This window comes from Equus caballus, chromosome 11, assembly GCF_041296265.1.
Source record: "Equus caballus isolate H_3958 breed thoroughbred chromosome 11, TB-T2T, whole genome shotgun sequence".
In the NCBI taxonomy this organism is placed as follows: Eukaryota; Metazoa; Chordata; class Mammalia; order Perissodactyla; family Equidae; genus Equus; species Equus caballus.
This window is the reverse complement of record NC_091694.1, coordinates 37,113,906-37,127,586: the sequence shown is the minus strand read 5'-3', so window position 1 is coordinate 37,127,586 and position 13,681 is coordinate 37,113,906. Positions and strand designations below refer to the sequence as shown.

The window sequence follows — 13,681 nt, the reverse complement described above, 5'->3', positions numbered from 1 at the left end:
GTCTCCTCTCCAACCCCAGCCCGAATCTGAAGTACTAAACAGTGATGTCAGCCCCGCCCAGGAACAAATTTTCTGGGAGGACAGAGTCCCCACTTTTCCGACAGGGCTCAAGGAGAGGTGGGCGGCGACAAAGTCTGCAAGGGGATTTCTGACAAGTATTCGCAGCGCACCAGCCCCGTAGTCTTGGAACACCACCCGGGGAGGGAAACTGGTCCAAATAAGGCATTTCCGGAACTGGCGGGAGGAGACTGGGGATGCCCCGGAAGTGTTTCCCCGTTGTCCTACGTAGGAAAAATGGCGGCAGTGCAAGTCGCCGGCTCCTTGCCCGGCGGGCAGCAGCGGCAGGCGCCGCGGGAGCCACCCCCCGAGCAGGGCAACGGGTTCCGCTGCTTGTCAGCCCGCCTCCGCGCCCTGCGTCCGGATGACAGCAGCTCCGCCCGCACCGAGATCCACCTGCTCTTCGACCAGCTCATCTCTGAGAACTACAGCGAGGGCGGCGGTGTGGCCCCCGAGGTAGGCGGCGCGCCGGGTGGGGCCGACGCGGGCCGCGCCTGCTGGCCCCGGCCCACCCTTCCAGGATGCTAGCTGGTAGCTCCCGCCTGCCTCTCCCCGGGAGGGCTTTTCCCACCCCCGCGTCCCATGACTCCGTTCCAGGCTCGTTTGCCCTCTCTGCCCGTGGCACATTCTCTGCCCTCCTCTATCCCGGAGACCCTGCAGTAGTACTGGGCAAGCTCGCGTCTTTCAGAACCCAACTTGGTGACTTCTGCTCTGATAACGCCGCAGGTGTCATCTCTAGTCCCACCTTTCCGTCCCCCCCACCCCCAACCCTGTTCCACGCTCTGCATCCAAAACAATTTGTATATAACGTTCGCTACTACCATTTACTGAGTGCGTGGTACGCGGGCCACTACTGTACTTTACCGGACACAGTTCCAGGAATCTTAGAAAGTGGGTATTATTGGGGCTATTTTACTGATAAAAATACTGAGGCTCGTAAAGATCCAATGTCATATTGCTGGCAAAAGGCAGAGCTAGAATTGGAACCTAAGTCCGTCACAACGTCCTTGCCATTTTCTGTTCCTGCGTGCTAGCTTCCCCCCTCTGCCTCCTCTTCAGAAGTGTTTGATACTATTCACACATATCAGGCCTTGGAGATGACTAACTTAATTCCCTGAACTCTTGACCCGATCATACCACTGCCTTCTGGTGCTCTCAGGCACCTCAAACTTGACAGTTCCTAAAAATGAGTACATTAGCTACATACACACACTCCATCCCCAACCCTCCCACCCCCTCAACACACACAAGCATGCACAGTCTGCCAAGTCACACAGGAACAAACATTGATTTCTCCTTCCTTCCTCCCAGATCCTATCCAATCTGGATTCTTCAGAATCTATCTCATAAATATTTCTCAGTCCATCCCCTCCTTTCTATACCCACTGCCAATGCCTTAGGCCCTCAGGCAAGGTGACTTTTTCCTGGTCGATTCCACTCCTCTCTAACTAATCTCCGGCCTCCAGTCCAGCCCTTCTCCGAACTGAGCCTTGCTCTGCTGCTAGCGTGATCTTTTCTTTCATGGAAAAAAATCTAATTTGGGAAGATCTTCAGGACGTATTGGTAAATGGTCAAAGCAAGTTACAGAACAGTTCATACAGTATGAGACCAATATAGGGCAGGGAGAGTTTAAAGATAAATATACGTTTATACATGGAAAGAGTTCACAACAATGTATGTAAGAGTTTACAACAACGTGATAGTGTGTGTCCCTAGGGAGCGGAGTGGAATTAAGGGAGTAGTCAGGAACTTTTGCCATATTTGTGTAATTTGATATATTTGCACCAAAAATGTGTGCCTTTCCAGTGTCCTGCCCTGTCGCTCCTCCTTTTGTGCCCTGTGTGCAGTCATTTAAAACTTGCAGCTCCTCAGGCACCTACCGGTGTTTCACACCTCCTGGTGTTCCAAGTTTTTGCACACTCTGTTCCCTTTGCTTGCAGTATCTTTCAGTGCCTTGTCTGTCTGGCAGGTTTTTACTCATCCTTCAAATCGTTCCAGATTCTGCTTAAAAATCACCTCCACAAGACCTCTCTAATTCCCGTTTCCCGATGGTTTGTACATAGTTCTTTCAGCATGTAAATCACTTTAATTATTTGCATTTCTATCTCCCTCACTAGATGGTAAGCTCTTTGAGATTCAGGAATATGTTTGTTCACATGTGAACCTCAAAGACGTAGCATACTGCCTGGCACGTAGTCCTGCTCGGAGCCTTTTAATTCAATAAACATCAATGGATGAACGAACATCCATTTGCAAATAGGGTGATTTGCAAATAGGGTCCTCTTTTTTTTTTTTTTTTTTTTAAGAATTCCCTAATTTCACAGTAAATTCATACAAGTGTCATTTCTGAATTTCCCAGTGGCATTGAAAGTCTGGTTCACTCACTTTTTGGTATTTTTAACTTCACTGTGTGCTTTTATATTCTGGAAGCCTTTCTTTGGTTATTTAATTATAGTGTCTACATCTGTAGAGACTCTAGAGTCTTTAGCCTGATAAAAGCCATGTAGAGGGGCCAGCCCAGTGGCGTAGTGGTTAAGTTTGCATGCTCCGCTTCGGCAGGCCAGGGTTCACAGGCCCGGTGTGAACCTGGCACGGCTTGTGAAGCCACACTGTGGTGGCATCCCACAGAAAATAGAGGAAGACTGGCAGGGATGTTAGCTCAGTGACAATCTTCCTCAAGCAAAAAGAGGAAGATTGGCAACAAATCTTAGCTCAGGGCCAGTCTTCCTCACAAAAAACAAAAACAAAAACTAAGCCATGTTGATGTTGATTCTTTTCCTTCTTATTTAGCACATCCTATTTTTGTGCTATTATTTCGTTTTTTTCCTGCTTGCTGCCTCAAATTTCATCTTTCCCTATTTTGAGTGTGAATATTCACTTTTATTTTCCCATTCGGTTGTGTTTAGGGAGTCTTTACCTGACTAGTAGATACGTCACCTTTTCATTGTCTTTTTCTTTTTTTTTTGGTAGGATGTCAGTACTCTTCTTGTCCAAGCTTGCCGACTGGTGCCTCCTAATCAGAATCATCTTGTCAGCAAAGTGTCTCAGCTGATCCACCATTTACTTAACAGATTACAGGTAATCATGTGTGTACCTTTAGCATTCAGATCATGAACTTTGAGAATAAGTAAGTACCTTTGAACTACTACATCTGTGGTAGGTATGACAGCCCAGTCTTTTGAGAAGCTATAAAAACAGCAGGTGCCTTACTAAGAATGATATTAAAACAAATATAACTGACAAAAAAAATATGCTGCACAATTCTAGAAGTTTGTCCATTAGAGGTATTCCTTTCTGTTTGGTTCTAGTAACCATTATCATTCAAGCCCCCGAGTCTTGGAATTCTTCATGGAAGGTGTATTTGACTGAGATCTATCTAAGAATAAATTGAAATCTACTCCTGCTCCTTTTCTACCAATATTTTTCCCCTTTCCCAAAGCTACCATCTTTGTAGTCTACTTTTGTTCTTCATAAAACATAAGTAGCTTGGGGGCAAGAGGACACTGGTTAAAAAGACCCCTGTTATTTATATCAAGGTCATACTATAGCTCCCCTCTCTCCAGAACCTCTTCCAACATGCTGAATAAATCTAGTATCTTTTTAGGAACAGTTCAAAAATCAAGGCTGTTACCCTAAGATACCATATGATTATGTGAATGTAGGTAGCACGAAACTTGTCAATTAGCATTATGTAATCTAGGATGCTTTTGGCTGCAAGAAACAGAGAAGCCTACCCAGAATAGCTAAACAGTTTTTTAAAAAAATTATCTCCCATTGCAAGCCCCAAGGGAGGCAACTCCAAGGGCACTTAATAATAAGAGGCTTACTGGCATCTTTCCATCCTGCCCTCCTCAGTATATGGGTTCTCAGCTGGCATCTCTCACAGTCATAGGATGGCTGCCTCAAGTGCACGCATCCCATGCAAAATAAATAACATCCAGCAGAAGCAAAAGACCTGTTTATTTTGTGTCTCTTTTATTTCAAAATGAGGAAACGTGTCCCACAGACTCTCCAGCAGAGCTCCCCTGATAGCTGGCTGGGGAGAGCTAGGTCATATGAGAACCCCTCTACACCAGTCTCATCAGGGGAGTGGCCTTAACCTAAGTGGCTTAAACCAGAAGTTTCAGCCTTGACTATACATTAGAATCCCCTGGAGCGCTTAAGCTCCCTTGAGCTCATCCCTTACATCAGGGTTTCTCAACCTTGGCACCATCGATATTTTGGAATGGATAATTCTTTGTTGTGGGGGGCTGTCTTGTGCGTTGTAGGATGTTTAGGGGCATTCTTGAGCTCTACCCACTAGAGACCAGTAGCATCCCTCCAATTGTGACAATCAAAAATGTCTACAGACATTGCCAGATGTTCCCTGGGGGGCAAGATTGCCCCTGGTAGAGAACCACTGTCTTAGACTAATTAGGATGTACCCTCAGGTCTCCTGTGGGAGGGGTAGGCACCCAAGTAAAATCAGTACTCTGGCAGCAAGGAAACAGGAGATGAGTGCTGGTAGGTAAGCAACAATGTCTGCTACATGTGACTTCCTAAGTGAAATAGGGCCGTTTTCAAGTTTAGAATTTTCCAAACTGATACGGTGGCTTCTGATTGTTTACTATTCTCACGTATATCTTCTTTGTTAACACTGGCAGTTGGAAAAGTTCCTCATCACCTGTGGCACCTACAGCCCTTAACCGACTTTCCAGCATTTGATGACCGTTTATCTCAATTGTCCATGAATCGATACTTGGATTAGCCTACTTTGTCCCAACACGATTATAAACTCCTTGAGGACGGGGCTAGCCATCTCTTCCTCTTGTATTCCCGACATCATAGTAGAGACAGGGTAGCTATTTAGCAGGCATATTTATTCACAATATATTTGTTGAGCAAACATTTACTATGTGGAGGGCAATTTAGTTGAATTAAGATATTTCAGTGGATTGAGTCTTACATATCTGTGTATTTACAGCTGCCAGTGTCTGGCTATTTCAAGGAAAAGTTACAAGGACTTTGCTAGATTCTCCTTTAGTGGAGGGAGTAAAGGGGAAAGTAAAGAGAAGGCCCTGTCTTGATCAAACTTTCAGGGCCTTTACAGCTGATCTTTTTGACACAAAAATGATGGACACACACACTTTCTTGCTTTTACACAACTCAATTCAGGTGAGTATGCATGTCTGAAAAGGATAAAAATATTTTTTTAGAAGTTAGATCATATTTGTTTTTTCTTCTATCAATAGGTCATTGTTGATGAACAGAACTTGGATTTCCTGTTGGCATATACCATTTCTGCTATTCAACAGTGCAGTTCCTGGACACATGTGGAAGTTCTTCAAGCCCTGGCAGCTCTGGTTTACTGCAATGGCTCGAAATGTCAAAAGGTAGTTTAAACTGTGTTGTGTCTTTCCTTGAAAGGTCGGGAGCACAGGCTCTGAACCAACAGACCGCTATTGAGATTTTTATCCTGTCATTAATTGGATATGTAACCTTGAGCAACCCTTACTCAACCACTCTGAGCCTCGTTTCCTCATGTGTAAAATAGTTCCTCTGAGGATGAAGTGGGACAGTACTCGTAAAGTGCTGAGTGCTCAGTAAATAGTAGCCGTTATTATTATTATCACTACCCTTCAGCTAGGCAGCCGAGAACAAAGAGCTTCAGCAACTACCTACGCTGGGAGTGATGACCCCTACTGATGTTTTTTGGTGTATCTTTGCATGCCCATCTGAAAGGTTTACCTAGCAGCTAGTTTTTGGTACTTAACTACCCTTTAGTTAAAAAAATGAAATCTGTCTAAAGAGTGTTGTTTTCCTAGAAGCTTTTCTTCAAGAACCATTGGCTATTATTTTGTCTTAGTACCTCCCAGACTTGCTAGGCAAGAGTGGACTCTTGATGAAGTTGAGTGACTCGTCTCAGTCGGACCCTGAAGTTAGGAGAGCTGCAGTGCATTGTATGGCAAACCTATGTCTCAGGTATGTGGATCCATCAGATGCCCCAGTTGTAATCAGATAGGGCCTCTCATGGGCTCTTGGTAGGTGGTTCCCTCTGTCTGAAGCCAGAGACTTATAAAAATAACCTACTTTGCATTTTCTGTGTTCTTTGCTAATAAGATCTTCTTATATTTTTTATTTTTATTTTTAATATTGCTTGTAAAGAAAGCTTATAAAAAAGTGAAGGCGAAAATAGACTAGGACCTTAATCCCTAAAATATGGTAAAGTATATGTGTGCAGTATGTCAAGGTTTCGTTTTCTATTGGTTTAAATTATAACCATGCTAAGTCTTTTAGAAGGATACATTCATATGAATTTAAGCTTTGGTGAGATTTATCTGTCAAAGCCGATTTCTTCTAAGAAAATGGAACCCATCTCAGCTGCCCCATTCTAGATTCACGCAGTAGAAGATGAGCAGCACGGGCTGGAACTGATGTATGACGTCTCGTCTCTCCATTGCAGTATTGTCCAGCGTTCAGCTGTGTGGCTCTAGCTTGATGGGACCTGTCTGCACTATTTCCCTCTAAGAACCAGAAAGCAGAATTTCTCCCTCTCCATACTTCTTCCACCACAAACTTCCATAACTTTTCCTTAGGGAAACCATCCGTCCTTCTTCCTATTCTAGTCTTGTGCCTGCCCCACAGCAGTAATTAATTAACCAAAGTACATAATCTTCCATTATACAGTTTCGTCCAAGGGTGTATTCCAACTCCATTAGTCTGTATTGTTGCTATTTTTAATTCTTATTTTTTTGCAAGCCCCATTTCAAAGGAGACTGAGTGTGAGTTGCTTTCTCTCTGTGTGTTTTAGTGTACCAGGACAGCCGTACTTGGAGGAGCCCTACCAAAATATCTGCTTCCAGGCTTTCTTGACCACTTTACAGTCTCCAAAGTCATCTGATATGGATGATATCACATTTTGCATGGTAGGTGGGACTACCGCTACTCTTGTGAACGTTACCCATGTGTCTGGAAGCCGCAGCAGAACAGGGGCTCTTACTAAAGAGTCTAATTTGGTTGCCGTACTAGTTTGTCTAGAGGTGGAGGCATAAGTGGAATGTTTAGAACCTAAAAAGACTGAAGTCATAGCTTTCAAGTTTAAATTGCAAGAAACTGTGTGTGTTTGTTTTGTTTTGCTGTTGTTTTTGTTTTGCAATTTGAGGTTTTTAAAGAAAACTATATTTTTTCCCTCCTGACTATAAAAACAGACTAGCGACTATCTTTTAGTTGGAAGGGAAGGAGTAGAGTTCAACAATACCTGCAATATTTTATTTCTTTTTTTAAAAATCTGATGTAAATATGACAATTTGTTAACATGTTTTAAATTCAGAGTGACACATTTCAAAAATTACATATCTAAGATGGTGACAGTTCCTTATATGGACTTTCAGTTATGACCACTGGGAACAATTTGTTCTCCTTGCCCCTGGATTTTTTTCCCCATGTAAATGAGTATATTTATAACTTTTAAGTGGGATCATATTAAATATGCTGTTTCGCAATTTTCTCTCCTTTTTAAACTTAGTATCTTCAGTAGTTGATATTTTCAGTACCTGTTGATGTGCCTCACGCTTTCCAACTGCTGTAGCTGGAAGACCTTGCACAAGTTAACTTCTTGAACATTCAGGTTCTCCTTCTCTGAAAAGGGCCAAATGGTATAACTACCTCATAGGGGTCTTGTGAGGAGTATATAAAATAAAGCATTTAAAGTCCTTGGCAGAGTGCTTGCTGTTATTGTTGAGTTTCACATGTAGCAGAGGTTAGCTTCTTATGTAATCATTGTCATAATTGATGGAAATTGAAGTTTTTTCGATGTTTCCATGATTTCAAACAAGGCTACAGTTCACATCCTCTCCATATAGGGAATGTTACTTTTTTTTTTTTTTTTTGGTGAGAAGCATTGGCCCTGAGCTAACATCTTTTGCCAATCTTCCTCTTTTTGCTCGAGGAAGATTGCCTCTGAGCTAACGTCAGTGCCAATCTTCCTCTATTTTTTATGTGGGACGCTGCCACAGCATGGCTTGATGAGCGATGTGTGGGTCTGTGCCCAGGATCTGAACCCACGAACCCCAGGCCACCGAAGCAGAATGCGTGAACTTAACACTATGCCATCAGACCAGCCCTGGGAAGTGTTTCTTAAGGAAAGAATCCTGGAAATGAGATTACTGAGTCACAAAACTAGTCTTGATCAGAATTACCTTTCAGAAACCGGCTCCCAGATACATTCCTTTGCCTTAAGAACCACCGAGGTTGCCATGTTAGAGATTCCCCACTTCTCATCTCTGCTGCCACTTTTTCATTCCTATCACATTTTCCCCACTAGGTGTCTCTTCTTTTTTTTCTTGCTCACTATTTGTACATGCTGGTTTATAAACATATACAATAAGACCACTCTTATTCAATAAGAGTATTGGTTTCTTTTAGAAAATAATTAGTAGTAGTTTATCTGATTTCTTCTCTGGATCTTCATCTCTGCTTTTTTTTTCCCCTGTCTAAAGGTTTTTTCATCATCTGAAGACTTTTTCTCCTCTGTCCTAAGTAGTGCTGGAAAGTTGATCCCTGGACAATGAAATTTCCTTTACCTTTTAAGTTGGTCTCCTTTTTTCCCCTAGTTGTTACAAAATGCATTAAAAGGTATACAGTCTCTTCTAAATGGTGGGAAGATGAAACTGACGCAGACTGATGAACTTGGAGCCCTGCTAGCTGTGCTAAAGGTAAGGCGTTGCCCGTTGAAACCCCAAGGCCTCGTTATGGGTAGTGTCTTTCCTGTTTTAAACCCCAGGCCTAAGGACCACTTTATGTCATCACTCCAAGGCTAGCTTTCAGGTATCGTATTTTAAGAGGGAAGAATAAAATGTTCATATTCAAGCATACTTAAAATTAAGAACCAGAAATAATAAACCTTGATTTAGGAAATGTATCATTCTAAAATTTTAAAATTTTATCTAGGAAGGGACTAAGTTGTGAGATATGATTGGTAGATTATCTAATTTTAGATTATCTTGAACCTGTTTGTACTTGAAAGAAGAATCAGGGCTTCCCTTGGCTCTCTCCCGCGTAGGCCAGTCAAGACGTGTGTCAGTGGGCTGCTATCCTTAGGTTTCTGAGCCTGCCAGTCAGTGGGAAGGTTAGGGCAGCCTCTCAGGGAACCCGGAGGTTTTCATTTCAGCCAGGAAATGGTAAGAAGCTTTGTGCCTGCCCCGGTCAAAGCCATGGATAACCTAGCTTTATCAAGACTAAGATTTTAATTCTTTCCCTCTGCCGTGTCTCCTACTCCCAAATAGATAGACGATAGCTAGATGTGGATATAGATAAGCTAAATAAAAATAATAGATTTGTAAAAAATTTATAGGTAGATAAAATAATTGGATAAAAATGACGATAAATTTTAAAAATTAATAAATAAAAGTAATAAGTAAATAAACTAAAATCAAACCTAACCTGATCTGGCCAAACCAGATCCAGCTGGAGGCTGGATGAGATTACACTCTTCTTTAAGCCCTAAATCTTTAAGCTATCTATTTCCATTTTTATTTCCTTTAATAAACTTCTAAACTTAATCTGTTTGTGTGATCCAGAACATGATGAATCATTGTATTTTGATTTATGTTTTGTGGGTGTGTGTCTCCTTAATCACCATGAATAGAAATCCATGTTTCATGGACTCCCTGGACTGAGCATAGAGATGCCTACGGTGTTATACCCCACTCCACTTCCTCAGTATGATGGGCGACCACCCGACAAACCACAGCAATCGGAATCCAGTGCTTCTCGACCAACTGTGGTACATTTATGTCTCTAGATTTAAGTTGTGGACTGTTTTTAATTGCTTGCTATGTGTGTTTTCAATGATTTACATCACTACTGCACCAAAGACTTACCTTGGATTTGATTTAATTTAGAGGTTTTAGCATAGTAAATTTAAATTCATCACACTGCTAAAATACAAGTTAGAGCATCTTTTAGTTACTTGTAGGCAGTGTAACAGCTATAAAAATGGGCATTCACTTTACACCCAAAGCCAAGCATCCTCATCTCTCAAATGCTCAAGACTACAGGTCAGCAAATTTTTTCTTTAAAAGACCACCTGGTAAATATTTTAGGTCTCTTACAACTGCCAACTCTGTCCTCCTAGTGCAAAGTCAGCCATAGACCCTATGTTAACAAATGGGTATGGCTGTGTTCCAGTAAAACTTTATTTACAGATACAGGCTGGGCACTGGGCTGAATTTGGCCTTCAGACTGCAATTCACCAACCCCTCTCTAGATCGTTAGGAACCCACCTACCAGTCAGCTCACTGTCTCCACACGCCTTACATTCCCAAGTTTCCCAGCCTTTCCTGATAGCTGCCATCTCCCTCATGTTTCTATTGGAGAACCTAGAATATACAGATATAGGGCCAAAGGTATTACATCTAGAAATATAATACCTGGTAAAAATGCTTATAATTAGGAATTCTTTCACTTGTTCACTTATTCAATATTTACCAAACATCTGCTGTATCCCAGACATTGTGCTGAGCATTAAGGATATAGACTCCTAAGTGTTTTTAGGAGTTTGGAGGAGAAGGCAAAGCTGGATAAACAAACAGCTACAATGCAATATTGTGATTTCTTTCATCAGAATATTCACAGGGTACTCTGGGAACACAGTCAGGGGACCCAGTCCAAATAGAGGAGTAAGGAGACTTTTTAAAAGGTATGGTGGCAGGGCTGGGCTGGTGGCATAGTGGTTGAGTTCATGTGCTCCACTTCAGCAGCCTGGGGTTCACAGCTTCAGATCCCAGGCTTGGACCTAGTGCTGCTCATCGAGCCACGCTGTGGCGGTATCCCACATGAAATGGAGGAAGATTGTAGCTCAGCAACAAACTTCCTCAACCAAAAAGAGGAAGATTGGCAACGGATGTTAGCTAAGGGCCAATCTTCCTCACCAGGAAAAAAAAAAAAAAAAGTGCTGGCTAACCTGAGACTCAAGAATGAGTAGCAGTACAGAGAGGGAAGGACTGTGTTTTATTCCAAGGGAACAGAAGGTGCATAAAGACAGAGAATGAGAGTGCCTGTAGCCCATTGTTAACCAGCAGGGCTAGAGTGTCAGGTGCACTGAGGGAAAGGGTGGGACAAATATGTAGCAGAGGCCAAATCATAAGGGTCCTATATAGTATGCTCAGGAGTTTGGGTTTTTGTTGTATAGGTGGTGGAGATTCACTGAAGAATCTTATGTAGGGGAATAGTATGATCAGATTTGCATTTTAGAAAAATCACTGTGGTAGCAAGTAAAAGGGTCTGAGTCGGGAGCCACGTTAATAATCTAAAGTAGAAGTGATGAGGATCTTCCTTCCCTAAGCCCAGAGACTGAGAGTGCAGAGGAGGGCACAGGTTCCAAAGATACTTGGATGCCAGAAAGAAGAAAGTAGGAGAAAAGAAAGAAACTGGCGTTTACTTACTGTCTACATCTAAAAAGCCCCATTGCCCTAAAACATGCATTGTATGTAATGGGTTCAAGTTTCTCCTGGGCATCTAGAGTGGTACTAACTATGTATCTTATTTGGGAGAACTGAGAAAATAGTCTCTCAAGCCATTTTCTGTAGACCTTAATTCCCTTGCGGAACCCCAGTTGAGAAGGCTGAGTGCTTCCACAACTGTGCAAGGTGGGTGGGATTCCCCTTGTGCTTAGAGCTGAGGAAGTTCAGGCTCAGAGAGCCTAAGTGATTTGCCCAGGGTCACAGTGGTAGAATTTAAACCCAGGCCATAAGTTTTGTGCTGTCCCGCGTGTTTCATACCTTGCTTCTTAGTAGTCCTGTAGTGTATGTGTGAGCACTTAACACAGTTCCTGACACACAGGGGATTAAGTAAGTGCCACTTTTTTCTCTTCTCCTCTTTTCTTCAGACTACATGTCAGGGACATATTTAGTAATTATCAAATGAGAAAGTACCAATGATTCAGTTAAAAAATATTTTGAAATAGTTATCGTACATATGTTTCCATTTGCTCCTAACATCAGAATAGAAAGAAAAAATCAAAAGTAAAACCAAAGAAAACCCAGCAAGGAGAAGATGAGGAGGAGGAAGAACCCAGCGGTGAAAGAGAAGCAGCCTCGGTCACTGGCTCAGGCAGAGCGAACCTGCGTGAAGGGAGCCCTCAGTGTCCCCCCTCCGCGGGTGTCCAGAGTTTGCCGTTCAATGGAAGTGGTGCTGCAGGAAAAGAGCGAGCCTCCTCACCCCTCAGCTCTTCCAGCTGGAAAAGGGTCAGCAGTAGTGAGTCAGACTATTCTGATGCTGAAGGAGGCATGCAGAGTAAAATGAGGTAGTAGTATTTTGTTGTGTTTTTATGCCTTGTATTCTAAGTTGCATGTAAGTTTATAACTTTGCTTAAAAACCCTTCTACTGCATGTGATTTAACTTGAAGATTCTGATTTATGTGGGACTTTGCGTTACTCTGCATTTTGCCTTGTTCTCTAAATCTGTCTTTGTACATGTGGTTCCTGTGCCTGGAATATTCCTTCTTTCACTTTTTTCTCCTTGTTAACCACTACTCATCTTCAGTATGAGCTCAGCAATCATATCCTCTGAGGAGCCTTTTCTGACCCCCCATTCTGGCTTAGGTACCTGTCCTGTGTGGCCCTTTCACCTGTCTCTGCCTTAGGGTGATCATAACTTGCTGCAGTTATCTCTTTAACTGGCTGTCTCTGCCATTAATAAGCTCGTCAACAGCACGGGCTTAGTTTACATCTTCCAGCCTTGGCACACGCCTGGCACGTGCATGAGGACACTCAGGACCTGTCAGTTGGATGAATGGATTCTCTCAGTGTCTCATGTCTAACACTAGTTTCCTAACATCAGCGTGTTGCCCTCTTATTCTTTATCTAGTTGGGTTTTTTTAATTGTCAATTTTATTAACTTGTTATATAAACAAATTGCTTTAACATGTTTTGATCATATTTTGAAAAATAACTTTTTTGATATCATGTTGGCATCTTTAGGACTTACTTAGAATGTTGACTTTTTCAGTGTATCATTTGAGTTGGCTGTAATAAATAGCATTTCGTATTAAAAGACTTTTTCTTCCTTCTCTTGGTTATTAAAGGTCTTACCAAGCCAAAGTTCGCCAGGGAGCATTAGCTTGTTTTCTTTCTACTATAAAATCGATAGAAAAAAAAGTTCTTTATGGCTACTGGTCAGCCTTTGTTCCTGATACCCCTGAACTCGGAAGCCCACAGTCTGTGTCCTTGATGACTCTTACATTAAAAGATCCTTCTCCAAAGGTAAGAGCATTTGAATTCTGCTTAGTTACGCTAGGAAGAAAAGCTTCATGAGTCTGTGTTGTTTTCTCTGCCCTGTTGGATCATATCCGAACCCAGCTCTTGTTAGTACTGACCCGAGTCCTGACTTGAGAACCACGAGATGGGCAGGAGTAGGAAACGGGCTTATGTGAGTAACAGGTCGAGAGCCACACTGAGGGCACCTCCTGCCCCAGGCTTGCTTGAAGCCTCAGCATGCTGAGTTACTGCTTCAGTGTCCCCTTTGAGCTCCATTGAAAAAGCTGTGTTTCGCTCTCTTTTATGAAAATGTTTATTGCCCTGATATTTATAATAGGAAAAAATTTAAAAATGGCTTAAGTACTCTGGAATATCATGGTACATCGTGG

General features: G+C 42.5%; 1 protein-coding gene across 4 annotated transcripts in view; it reads left to right on the top strand.

The window, feature by feature from the left end:
- Positions 1-252: 252 nt before the first annotated feature.
- Positions 253-13,681, top strand: part of HEATR6 (HEAT repeat containing 6) — a 31,842-nt gene continuing 18,413 nt past the window's right edge. For 2 of the 4 annotated variants that reach the window (XR_002811606.2, XM_070226392.1), the window contains exons 1-9: positions 257-513; positions 3,028-3,135; positions 5,289-5,429; positions 5,903-6,018; positions 6,848-6,962; positions 8,649-8,750; positions 9,683-9,820; positions 12,039-12,340; positions 13,121-13,298. Coding sequence is in view for 3 of the 4 variants with exons in the window: in XM_070226392.1 (XP_070082493.1) it covers positions 295-513; positions 3,028-3,135; positions 5,289-5,429; positions 5,903-6,018; positions 6,848-6,962; positions 8,649-8,750; positions 9,683-9,820; positions 12,039-12,340; positions 13,121-13,298 (1,419 nt within the window). In the remaining variant the exon portion in view is untranslated. Of the gene's footprint in view, positions 514-3,027; positions 3,136-5,288; positions 5,430-5,902; positions 6,019-6,847; positions 6,963-8,648; positions 8,751-9,682; positions 9,821-12,038; positions 12,341-13,120; positions 13,299-13,681 lie in introns of all 4 variants that reach the window. The other 2 variants (XM_001918303.6, XM_070226391.1) reach the window with 2 other exon arrangements.